Source organism: Lonchura striata, chromosome 4, assembly GCF_046129695.1.
Source record: "Lonchura striata isolate bLonStr1 chromosome 4, bLonStr1.mat, whole genome shotgun sequence".
NCBI classification, from domain to species: domain Eukaryota; kingdom Metazoa; phylum Chordata; class Aves; order Passeriformes; family Estrildidae; genus Lonchura; species Lonchura striata.
In genome coordinates, this window is record NC_134606.1 from 71,269,726 (window position 1) to 71,282,747 (window position 13,022).

Sequence of the window (13,022 nt, forward strand, 5' to 3'; positions counted from 1 at the left end):
TTTATGTAGGGTAATAATGATTTTAAAAAAGAACTTGACTATGTCACCTACAGATTTTTGCATTTTGCTGTGCAACAGCAAAGCAACATGCTCTGTGTTATGGTGGTTTCATAGCCGAGCCTCTGCAATCCTTTTCCCTTTGAAGGTAATCCCACTGGCTCAGGGGAACATAACATGGACAAAGGCAAATTTACAATCTTGACAGGCAAGACAAGATCCTGCCATCAGGCTGAAAGCATGGGATTTGTTCATCGTATTAAACAGGATTACATTAACAAAAATAACTGGAATACAAAATAAAATAGTCTACATCAACAGAACTACCATATTCAGACGAGAGCTGGATGATGCCTGGCCAGAGCTGAGGAACCTGATGTTGTCCTTGGAGTTTCTTTTGGAATGTTAAATTAGCAAGAAGGTAATGAATTCCTAAGGGTCAAAAACTGCTCAATGCCAACTTCAGGAAGACCCAGAGTTTCATCTCGGCTTGCTGTGTTTTGACATCAGCTCAAAGATTCTTTCCTACCCCAGATTTTATCTATGCTTTACATGGTAGTGCTAGCAAGAGGAATTGCTTACCTGCCCTCTGACCTGCAGCCCCTTTCCAACCTGCTTGCCCAGAGGGGTGCTGGACATCACTACCGTGCATGGAATGCAGAAAATCAACTACAGACTTGTCAGGATGAGGGTTCTTCCTGCAAACATCTGTGTCATTCCTGGCATAACACAGCCTCCATTCAAGGGGATCACTACAAATGTAGGGAGCTGGGTAAAAACTAGGCAATGGAAAACAGGGAACTTACACTGCATCCTCTTAGAGCTCCCTGGGTTTGTGATCTTGATGAGTCCCTTCTTCCCAGGTTCCCCAAACTTACTGTAATTATTTCTGTGACAGCTTTTTAAACAGAATTTCTAAACAGAGAATCAAGTGAAACTGATCCCAAGTGAGTGGCATTGCCAGCCTTGGGTTCTAAGACACATCTGAACGTCCTGGTACAAATAGCCAGGGCATGGCACAAAGCCTCAGTATTTTCTTGTATTTTGCCTGTTCTTTTGTGCAGTATACAAGGTGTAGCTGTGATACCCACAGCAGATAAAAAGCAGGCTGTGCTCTTGGCACATCTCTGAAAGGGACTGAATACTTCAGCAGCACTGTGACTGTGGCTATGAATGTCACTTAATTCTTGCATGTACACTCCTAATGTTGACCAAAGAATCCGGGAGCAATGCTCACAGAACCTGAACACTGGCAAAGCACACACTGATGCCACAGAACAATTTTGGCTGCCCACAATTTCAGCAGCCTTCAGTCGCCTTCCTACCTTCCCACTCTCTAGGGCCATATTAGCCATAACATCCCCGACAGCAGCCTCGATGAACCCACAAAAAAGCCCTCAGAGACAGCCAAGTTCATCCCCCATGAACTCACCCCCTTCTTTCCCTTAAATCCACTTACACTTTTGACCTCCAGCACATTCTGCCCCGGCGATCTAATTACTCTCTGTATGAAAAGGCACTGAGTCAGGATGAGTCATTAGAGCCGCCCTCATTAAAATCAGCATTCCCTGATGGGGCAGCAATTCACGGCTCCTGCCTTGCAACACAGCCACCTCCTTTTGCCCACTTTAAAGAATTTTCAGGTTTTCTTTTAACACAAAGGAAATTACCATTTTGGAGATCTAACCTACAGGGAAAAAAATCGGGGAAGGGAGCTTCTTACAGGATGAGCTGCTTTGAGCCTTCCTCAAACTGGTTCAAACGTCAACTGAGCACATACATGAGAAGTTAATTCAAACTTAAGATATACATCATCAGGCCATGCATTTCTTTTAAAGGCTCTTTCTTTCAGTGACTGGAAGAGAACACCTAACCCTCTCCCTCACCCCAAAATATAAGTAATTTTCAGGTTTTCTTTAAACTGAGGCAAGGGCTTTTTCTTCTAAGTCCTAGCACAGCCAAGAGACAAAATTGCCCCTCATTGAGGCTACTCGACAAACCTAGAAGTGACAGAAATAGGCAGCTGGCTTTCCCTTTCCAAACCAGCAATCACACCTTAAGGAATTTTAACCCCCAAACGTCGATGAACTTGACAGCAAAACTGCCAGTAGAAGTTCTGATGAACAATCAGAACAGACATAATAAAGAGCTTCTGTACATCATGTCCATTGAAAGTGCAGGCCTGGCAAGTCAATATAGCACATTCACATTCTGAACTGAACTGTGAACTGTATTTTCCAGCTCAGTTTTGTTTTTCATCCAGTTACAGCTTTACACATAGTCATAATAAAGGACCACCTAATGCACATATTATAACCAATTCAAATTTTCACTTGAATCGTTTAAAAAATAATAAATAATGCAACTATCACCCAATACCTATGTTAATAACCATTTTCACCCACGTTATTTTAAGAAATAATAAAAAATGCATACTACAGTATAAAAATCTTTAAGGGCCTCTAGTCAGAACACTGTGCCCAAGCCTGCCAGGTCTCTGCTTGTTTCCATGTAAGTTCTGTGCAAATCCATGTCCTTTGGGAGAAATAGTACAGGACTCTGTGCTTGCATAAGGACAAGAAACACTTATTGATCCGTGCTGTACTATAGGAGCGAGGGGGGAGGAATAAAGAAATAAAATCCATCTTTTGACCAATGTGAGACAGGAATGCTATTGTGCCAGCCCCACTGTGTGGGCTTTGTTCTGCCTGGCTGTCTAATTAGCCATTCTCTGCAGGCCCCGGTGCTGAACACACAGCTGTGAGTAGGGAGTGAGGGCCCAGCTGGCAGTAACCAGTGGTGCCTAATACTGAGCTTTGTTTCAGATAAACAAAGTGCACAAATACAAACATAACCGGGTGTAATATCCGAAGCTTCCCCTGTTCAGCTGCTCCATTCAAATGTGCAATAGCACAAACGCCTGTTCTTCGAATATGGTTGCAAACCACCCTTTCCCCAAGGCAGAGCACAGGCATCCTATGCAACTTCTCCTATAAAATGCTGCTTAGAGCAGACAAAAACAGATCTATCTTAAAATAAGAAGCCACATTAAGCCATCTTTAGAAAGGAGAAACTCACTGATAAATTAACAGAAAGGTATGAAGAACATTTTTTTGGGCGTCCAGACTTTTCTGCTGTCCTCTGAATAGTACTTCTCTCATGTGACAGTTAAATTGTGTATTAATACATTTTTATTTCAGATTTTACTAACACAACATATCAGAACAGGTGGCCTAAGGTCATATAGGTGCCCTTATACAACCTTTATCATCACAAAACAGGATCACAGCATATAACCTTCAAGTTATAAAAACCCATAATTCTACAGCAAACTCAGAGAAACTATCACTCCAAGCAAAGTAAGTTATTTGTATTTACTTGCCATGGATTTTTAAGTCAGTCTAGCACCAAAAATAGGAGTTTTTATTTGCTTGGAGCAGCAAAGGACACAGAACAGGCCAGTGCACACCCAGGGCACGAGGCAGAGGATGGAGTCAGCCTCCCTGACACCGCACATCCAGCTGCTTCTGCTGGCTCCGCATCACCCGGCGCCTTGCTCACACTCCCAAGGTTATTTTCCACTGACTGAATTCCTGCCTTTTAAAACCTATGGCTACCAGGACTTGCTCCCTTCCAGATCACCCATCTTAATTAAGTTCTTCGTTCAATTAAGAGCAGACACACAGCTCCCAACTGGGACAGGATCCTCCCAAGCTCTCTTTTCCCTCTGCATTAATAACAAATTAATTATTCTCCTCCCTGGGCTTTATTAATGAGCTTTACCACACAAAAAGCACATGCAGTTAATACGCACACAAATTTTTCAGATTTTGTAATTCATACTGGCACAGAGTAAGGTAACTCCAAAAACAATACCTTGTGCCCATTAAAGGAGAGTACTCGGATTGTGGCCTTAGACTAAACCTCTGTTTTCTTGCTGGCTAAATAGAAAGAAACTTGCTACCAGTTGGGAAACAAACTCTAAAGATCTGAACTGTTTCCTATCAAAACACCAAGCAGTACTAAGTACACTTACCACATATTAATCTAACAATGTTGTTAAGTTTTTCAACATTAGACACAGAATTCAGCCCTTCTGAAATACAGACAACTTTTTCCTTTCAGATTTTTCACTAATTATTTGCTGTTGATATATATACACTGTGTATCTGCCTTTTCCAAAATACGAGTATAAAACAAAAGCCTTTAAAATCCTAAAAAGCTTTCCAGTGCCTAAAATGTTGTATTTTCTTATACCAGACCTTTACTGCCTTTTTCCATCAGGCATCCAAGAGGGACAGCAGGTTTAAGTCCATTTAACTTCCAAGAGGAAAGTAATTCACACTCCAAACCAGAGTCGGGAAATGCAGTCCTCCAAGCCTCTGCTGTGTACCTGAGCCCCCTCTGGAGTTGCAGGCGTATCCAGTGCAGCTCCGGGAACAGGCTCTACCCAGAGCTAGAGGTCAACCAGAAAAGTGCCGCGCAAGGACTTCCCTGGTGCAAAAATCCATTACTCACCAGACCTCTGGCAAGCACTCTGGAAAGGCAACCTTGCCTTTCACATGAATGGGAGGAGTGGAAAACAAGGAGCCTGCCCTTCAGGAGAGGTTATTAAAATCACTGCAGAGAGCAGTGGGTGCAGCAGAGGGATCCTCAAACCCAGGACTCCAATTGAAAACCTTGCTGGCATTACCCCACAGGCAGCATTCTGTTACAAAACACCCCCAAAACCCACCTTCCTAAGCAGGAACAGAAAAGTTGATTATCAAGTGGAAATGCAAACCAAGGTCTTACCAACCATCTCAGCTGCTCCATATGGAGCAAAAAATTCTACAGGAGTTAAGAAAAAACAGTATTAAGACTGAGACTCTTTTTACTTACTCTGTCTACAGAACAAGTTAAGAAGAAAATTGACAAGCAGCTAAATCATAAATACAGACCTCTGTTTTACAGATACTGACATAAATCCACTTGATAATTTCATTTAACTGGGAAACTTTGTCTGTCATTGTTCTAGTATGACACCTGTGCTCTGTGGATGGTAGGTGATAAGAATTCTGACCTGGAGCTTTAAATCCTTTAATCTAATCATAGCAATTTCTTCTTCATTTTCCTCTTCCAATAAAACAGCTTTCCTTTCTTCCTGGGGTTTAACTCCTCCCTTCTCTTTTTTTACAGCTTTATAAATACATGAAAAGTACACAATACATACACAATACCCATATATATTTTAATATTATGTTTAAACAAGCCATCAGTCACCAGAATTTCTTATAAAAGCCTATGATCAGCTGGCTTCCGAGCTTGTCTAAGACCCACATCCTCCACCCACACTCCCCTCAGACAGGGTGAGCAGCAGAACACACACTGCCTGCAGAATTCCCCTGGGAACAGCCTGGGAAGGCTCAGGAAGAGATCTCCTCACCAAGCTAGAGATACCTCATCCCCCAAAGCAAGGTATTAGCCATAAACAAATTACCCACTTCACCTTTAAGCAACTAGGACATCTGAAAAGCAGTCTTGATTAATGATTTTTTTTTTTCAAGTCAGTAATCTTAATAATTAGGTTTGCTACTCATAAATGTCAAGTTTTGAGTACATCCCAACTTCCCAAATTATAGGAATATGATACCCAGACTCAATGATATTACATAAACCCCAGGAATAAAGAGCACCCTTTAAAATAAATTCCCATCTGTTATACATGGGAGAAATATGGGAAAAACACTGGCTCATTATTTGTCCTCTATGGAGGTCATGCCTCAAAATTTTCAAGAGACACTCAGCTAAACCACTGCACGTTCCCAAAATGAATAAATCTTGTTGGTTTGTGTGTTCCAATATGAACATGAGCAAATAGAATATTTAAAACCACAAAGCCTGTGGTAGTAGTAGCCTATTGAAGTGTTGGGTTGCTAGGGGTTTTTGGGTTTTTGTATGAATAAAAAAACCAAAGTCACTTCTCTTGCTTTTAGCTTTCATCATCTGACCTATCCAACATCTAGGTCTGGAACTTCTGTTTTCCATTTCCCAATACAAAGAACTGCTTGAACTCAACAACTAACTATCCTGGACTGTAATGCATGAACCCAGAAAACTTGCTTTTTGATGGACAGCACAGGCTCACTGAAAGTTTGGTGCTCCTTGTTCACCTCATGGGATGCCAGCTTTATGCCTGGCATGTGCACCTGGAGGACCTGCCTTCCTCACAAGTTTAACTGGAGCTTGATTTAACTTAACCGAGCTCCAAAAATCAACCCTGTGTCCTTCTCCCTGTGTCTTGCACTGAACAGACAGATGCTGAGTCACATTTCTTCCCAAATTTAAAATGCAGCAGTACAGCAGAACAGACATGGTTCACCAACCCAGTCCTGCTAGAGCAGCTGAGAATGGACACTACAATTTTAGGACTGCGGGTACCTGGAGAGCTCACACGTTTTCTTGTGGATCAAATCATCAAATTCTGGGGGGAGAAAAAAGCTTTATCTAAAATAATTTCAGAGCCAAGATACATGATCATACAGTTCAATACAGAATTTACATAGTGCTGCATCATCTCCATAATCCTTAAAAGACTTTTTGCCTCCCCAGCTGACAACCACATGCATTTTAGAACAGTTCTGGAATTGCTTCACATCACCAGAAATTTACTGGCTAAACAGGTCTGTAAGAACCATTCCCTGGACTTGAAAAATACTGAAATGATGGTACTACACCATGCGCAACAATCTACTTCTACACTTTGCAAGGGCTTACAGATGCATCCTTGAATCTGAATGAAGGAGAAAAAACAGGTTTAAGGAATAAAACATGTCTTGATTCTTCCACATCTTTTTCAATATACATATCAGTATCAGCTAACACACCTAGTAAACATACAACTGTCAGCAAGGCTCAGGGAGGGGAAAAAAACAAAAAAAAAACCCAAAATACTTTTTAGTGAAGATATTTCAAAGGCACCCATTTGCTGCATAGACTTTGATCTGTATGATAATCTCAGATAAGAGATGTTCATGGAGGAGTGAGGAAGTTCCTGTAATTATCTGTTGACAGCTGTGGCTGTAAGGACAACTTATTACTCCAAAATGAGAGCACCCTCCTCTGCAGCACAAATTCAGTTTCCTCATGGACTGAGTACTTCCCAAGGCAGCTGCCTGGAGCACCCTGGGGCTTCCTACCCTGATTCAGGGACTTATCAGGCTGATTAATGCCTAGTGTGCATCAACCTGGTCACAAGGTATAAATGCCAGAGCAGAGGTTTCCCTGCTGTTGCTTAAAAGGGTGTCCCTTTAAAAATCCAGCTTCATTCAGGTCCCTCTGGAGAAGTGTGGTGAGGAAGAGGCAGAGGAGCCTGTGATTTTCCTAATGGTTAATGACAGTTATCTGGGAAATACTGCCAGGGAACACTACACCCTCAATAGTTTAAATCACTGATGACCTTAAGGACTTCATAGCCAGTTTGTCTTTAGCTTTTCATCTTTTAGGACTAATTCTGTTCACACTGTCCTCCAAATAATTCAGCACATGGTTTTATGAGATATGTACACAAATCCTGGACTCTGCACCCATCACCTGTAAGTGAATAAAATTTCACCTGCATGTGGGATAAGTCACCTTAAACCATCTCCTCACCTTTTACTGAGCAGTACAGGACACCGTGCAAGAAGCACCGTCCAAACCCAGTTTAACCAGTGAAAATCCCACACTGGCTCTCACAGAACACAACAAAAATCGCCTATGCGGAGCTTTGCAAAGCCACCATTAGCCCTCCCAGCCCGGCAGAGCAGAGTGACAGGGTGTGCTCGGCTTCATCCACCTGCAGCAGGGATCCAAAGGGACAATGTGCCAATCCCCAGGCACCTCAGCTGCTGCCTGCCCAGGTGAGGCTGCCCCTGCCCTGCCAAGGAGGGAGCTGCAAGGCACCGCAGGGAGCCGGGCAGAGCGGTGACCTCCAAAGGACCCGCTGCTCTCGCCGCTGGCTCCCCCTCCTTGGCACGCCGATCACTGCGACTTCCCGAGGGACACTGCGCCAAGAGCAGCCCGACACCCGGGCACTGCCCGGGAGGGAGAGCAGGGAGGAGGATCGGAGCCTTCCCGAGGCATCTGGGCAGGCTGCAACCCAAAGACAGGCTCGCAGTTCGTGTGCCACAGCCGGCGGCTGCAGCGTTAATCGCTACAGAGCTCAGCAGCAGCTAAAAATCATGCTTGACACAAGCTAACTGCAGGAGCAGCAGGGAGGATGTGCCCCAGGATTGAAATACTAATGCAGATGGGACAGCAAAGCTGGGTCAGGTTATGTATTTTAATATGTACACATAAACACATATACCTGATCCAGCTTTGCTGGTCATCTGTGTTAATATTATATTTTATAATTTTCCCCCTCACACTGTTACACGACATGAATATTCAGCACCCACTGCTATGTGCTACCTTGAAAGCTGGGCTTTTCCAACTTTTCTTTCAAGTTCAAGGAACAGATGCAGAATCTGCAGAATCAGCCACAAAACAGAGTTAACCCATCCCCTAGAAAGAAAGAATGGCCACCTTAAAAGATCTTGACCTTTATCTCCTCATGGAATGCTTGTTACTATCTGCCTCTTATTTTCAAGATGCTGCTCATGAACAGAAAGCTAGAACTTTTAACTTATGTGTAGGGATTCTATTACAGATAAACAAACTACTTGTTTATCTTTGGTGGGGGCAGGGGGAAGGAAAAAGCTGTTGGCAACACAGGGGTGCCACTACTGAGGTGCCCAGGTAGTCTGAGCAGGTATTTTGGACTTAAAAGAACACCCCTGATTTTTTTTCCCCAATACATGTCTAGCAGACAAAGTTAGGCTACTTACATGCAATTTTGTGAATTTAAGACACTGGAAAGACTTGTAATAACAGCTTTAGTGGGCAAATTTTAGCTGCTGTGTCCTGCTACGTGCTCCCCTTTCTAATCATCATCCACGGACAAGAAAATAACTTGAGAATGCTGCTGAAGCATCACCAATTCCAGCCCAGCACAGAAACATGAACTAGCTCTGCTTCTGGCTCACCTTAATGCACCAAACTGGAAGCTGCAGAAAATAAATTAGCCAAGGCTGCTGCCTTAGAGATGCAGCAAGAGCAGACAACAGCTACAGCACACACTATCTGCACTTGCAGTTCTCATCTGCCAGGACAGAGGGACACGTAGCAATTTCATCCAATTGCTCAGCAAACAAACTGATTGCCCAGTAATTTACCTACAATACACACCACAGGGGTATGCATAACAGCTTAGGCGTGCGCAAGTGACAAGATCAAAGAGGAACGTGCTCACTTCGTCCCTCTCCCTCTCTCGCTTACAATGAAAACTCCTCCTTCAAACACTAAGAATGAATTGCCTGATAAAACTGAAAAGGTAAATCATGTCTCGGCTCACAAGTAATTATAGGTAGTTTCTTACCCCCTCTGTAACAAATATTTACCACCACTTACTTGACCTACAGGTCTGTTTCAAGGTCACTCTAACTCCTGTTACACAGAACATCAAAAGACACACAACTGACAGCATTAACCTCATTGCCCAAACTGATTATGCAAATACCTTTTTTCTCTTACAGAAAAAGGAAATATCAGTCTGGAAAATGAAGGAAAAACTCAATCCAGACAGCAAAGTTTTCCTAGAGGGAAAATAGGGATGATCTTTTAGACAGAACAAGGGTACCTTCAGTCTGCTCTCCCAGGCTATCTGACCCTTCCTTAACACAAACACATTGATGCACACGTGGAAAGAGCTGGTGAGAAGCAGCACTGCTATGGTCATCCATGCTGACACACCGGACAACAGACAATAGCACTTTTCATACAAAAAAGCAAAGGCTGAAACAGCCATTTTAAGAAGCAAATTGTTGAGCACTGCAGGTCTACCTAGCCCTTCCTATCATCCAGCCAAAAGCATCCATTAAAAATTCCCTCAAATTGAAGATCTATTTGTTTATGTACACATAAACAGAAGTGCAAATGACATTGTTTTCTGTGAGATTGTTCTGCCTGCCACTCACCACTGTATTGCTCGACAGAGGCATTCTTGGATATAACATATCAAAGATCACTGAAGTAATCAAACTTAATAATTAATCTGTGCAGCCAGGTTTTCTGGAGTCAGTCCAGTCACTATCACTGTTCAGTCTGAAGTTCTGAACCCAATATTGTGCACGTGCACAGTAAAAACTCCTGAGTGCAGCCTTAATGCTATTTATGCCAACTCTTATCTCCATTTCTCACTCAGTACAGTCTCTTCATGCTTATGTACTCGTAGTCTTAAAGTCACTCCCAAACCTAAGGTACAAAAACAAATACCATAAAAACAGCCATACCATGAAGGTACCTAGTACAACCAAACAGCAGGCTTCTTTAAGCATGAACAGTATTCATCTATTCTCCCTCATGTTCATTTTAAACCATGTCTGGTTAAAAGCTACTGATGGGATTTCCAAGACAGAGTGTACTGTTTTCATCTCTAGTGCAGCATTAAGCACCTCACTTGAAAGCGGAATACTTCCTGCATCCAAAAATGATTAATTTTGTTGAATTTGTGATCAAACAGTTCCCTTCACCACCACATGAGCTGGCTTCCAAGGAATACTTCATCAAGCAACAACAGAACAGGTCCCACCTGAAAAATCAGTGCTTAAGAACTGCCACTCATCACATGAGGTCAAGCAGAAAGCACAGAAATTACTGTAAAACTCAGCAAACCTTACTTCTGGCAGAGGGCTGGCCGGCTTCGTTAGGATTCCTCCCACATAAACAACATTGGGTAGCGTAGGTCTTGGAAACTCCAGTGCTACATCAGTACAAAGCATCCACAGGCTGGATCCATGGACCAAGTCGTACATGGACCGCTCTGGAAGAACCTTGTGTTTCTGCATTATCCTTTCATATTTTGGCAGAACCAAAAAACTGACTCCAAATCTTGAAATAAGATAAACAACAGTATTTTTAATCCTCTCTAATAGGTTCATGTGATCTGTGAGCAGCGAGTTAAATTCTGGAACGTAGGACAGGGGAGCTGGAGCGCCCACTTCTGCTGGATACCAAAGGCCAGTGGAAAACACGGCGTACTTAACTCCTAAAAGATGGGCTATAACAAATCCACACATCTCATTGGGATCTACCAGGAGCAGGTCAAACTTCTCCTGTTTGAGGGCACGCATGAGGTTGCGGTTGCCAACGATCATGTCGCAGTTCTTGGAGTAGTGGTCCAGGATATCAAACAGTTCGAGGGCAGTCAGCCTCCCCGAGAAAATACTCCTCATCTTGGACTGGAGGAAATCATCCGAGGTGCTGCTGTTAAAGATCCCTGGGTAGCGCTGAAGTCTGTAGTGATTAGATGGAGGAATCTCTCTGCCCTCAGAGAGGAGAAACACTGTCTGGTGACCTTGGTCATGCAAGGCTGAGGCCAGAGTCTTGAAAATATAAAGATGGCTTTCAAACATAATTGGCGGCACAACAACGATTTTGGCAGCCCTTGCTATCCCAACAGCACTCCACAGGAGAATGAAGGCTGGAGCGTACAGCTTCATAGCTGGAAGGAGAAATAAGAGCATTACATCACAGACAACAGGACAACATTTTGCAGTTTAAGCAAGCCACCCTTTCATTTGCATGGTTATGAGCACTTCCACTGCGAGGTCTTGTCTGATAGTTACCCACAGGCTTCAAGCTGTCCTCCCTCAAGCCGCAACTTCACTGTGATTTTAGCATAACATTTTCTGGGGTTTTGTTTTTACATAAGCTAACAGGACAGTGAAGATAGAGAACTTTTCCTCCTAAGATGACATGCAAATTCATGCTATGTTTTTCTTTAGTATCAGTGATGATCAGATACGTAGGAGCAGAAAGCAAAAAATCAGGCAGGAAGATGCTACCATTGACTAAGAACCAACTTTGAGCTTCCAAAAATGACATTCTGCTTATAAGAACAAGTGTAATAACAAGGAGTTAGTACTGCCTATGTGAACACCACAACTTCCACTGAAGCACTTTAACAGGTACTTGATTCTCAACCTATTTAAATCAGCACTTAAAGACCCACTTGAACGCCAGCCCTACCTATGCTGAAGGACCTCACTGCCATTCTAAATGCACAGTTCCTGACAGCAGCACACTGCTGGAGAAAGGGAAAATACTTTTCACACGTGGTTGGGTGATTTAAAATGCTGTACGCCACAGAGGAAAGCAAAGTGCCTTGGAAGCACAACAAGGACACGTCAGAAACTCCTCAGTCACCATCACCCTCCTAGGTCAGAGAAATGAGTACAAGCCAAACCAAACAATCTGCTCTTTCCTTGTGCCAAACCAATCCAGGTGGACGCCTGAGTCTGTTGCAGCGTCCTTTATAAATAAGAACAACAGAAAACACTGCTACTCAGTCCTTGGTATCTCCCCCTATAGTATACCCATATAACCCTACTACCCCTCCTTGCTCCTGAGATTGCTCACGACATTTTCTTAGTTAATGTTACATGGGTTACCAGCTAACAAATAGAGCATCTCATATTTTATAGCTATTTAAATGACATACCTATTTATAAATTACTGTGTTCCTATATGCTTATTATGTAAAAAGTTTAAGGGTTTTTTTGCGTTCTATTACTCTGAAGGATGTCCCTTTGAAGTAGTTGTAGACAGCAGTTAGGTCTCCCCTGAGCTTATTTTTCCCCCAATTACTCCTCACAGGACTTACTCTCTAGATCCTTCACCAGCTTCCCTGCCCTTGTCAGGGTGTGCTCCAGCACTTCCATATTGTTCATGAGGTGAGAGGCCCAGAACTGGACACAGCACTCAAGGTGTGGTCTCAAAGGGCCAAGTGCAGAGAGGGACAATCACTGCCCTGGCCCATGCTCACTTTTCCTGAACAGGACCCCACTGGAGGTTAACGCTCCTTAGCTAAGAGAGGTGTTAGAAAAAGAACATAAACATGGCTCACCAATGAAACATTCAAGAAAAATGATTAATCAAACTCAGAAACATCCCATTACTGATTC

General features: G+C 43.0%; 1 protein-coding gene across 4 annotated transcripts in view; it reads right to left on the reverse strand.

The window, feature by feature from the left end:
* The window catches only part of UGT8 (UDP glycosyltransferase 8), a 35,848-nt gene that overhangs the window by 8,949 nt on the left and 13,877 nt on the right, over positions 1-13,022 (reverse strand). For all 4 annotated transcript variants that reach the window (XM_021531494.3, XM_021531495.3, XM_021531496.3 and 1 more), the window contains exon 2: positions 10,737-11,560. In XM_021531494.3, the coding sequence (XP_021387169.1) occupies positions 10,737-11,558 (822 nt within the window). In that variant the 5' untranslated portion in view covers positions 11,559-11,560. The remainder of the gene's footprint in view (positions 1-10,736; positions 11,561-13,022) is intronic.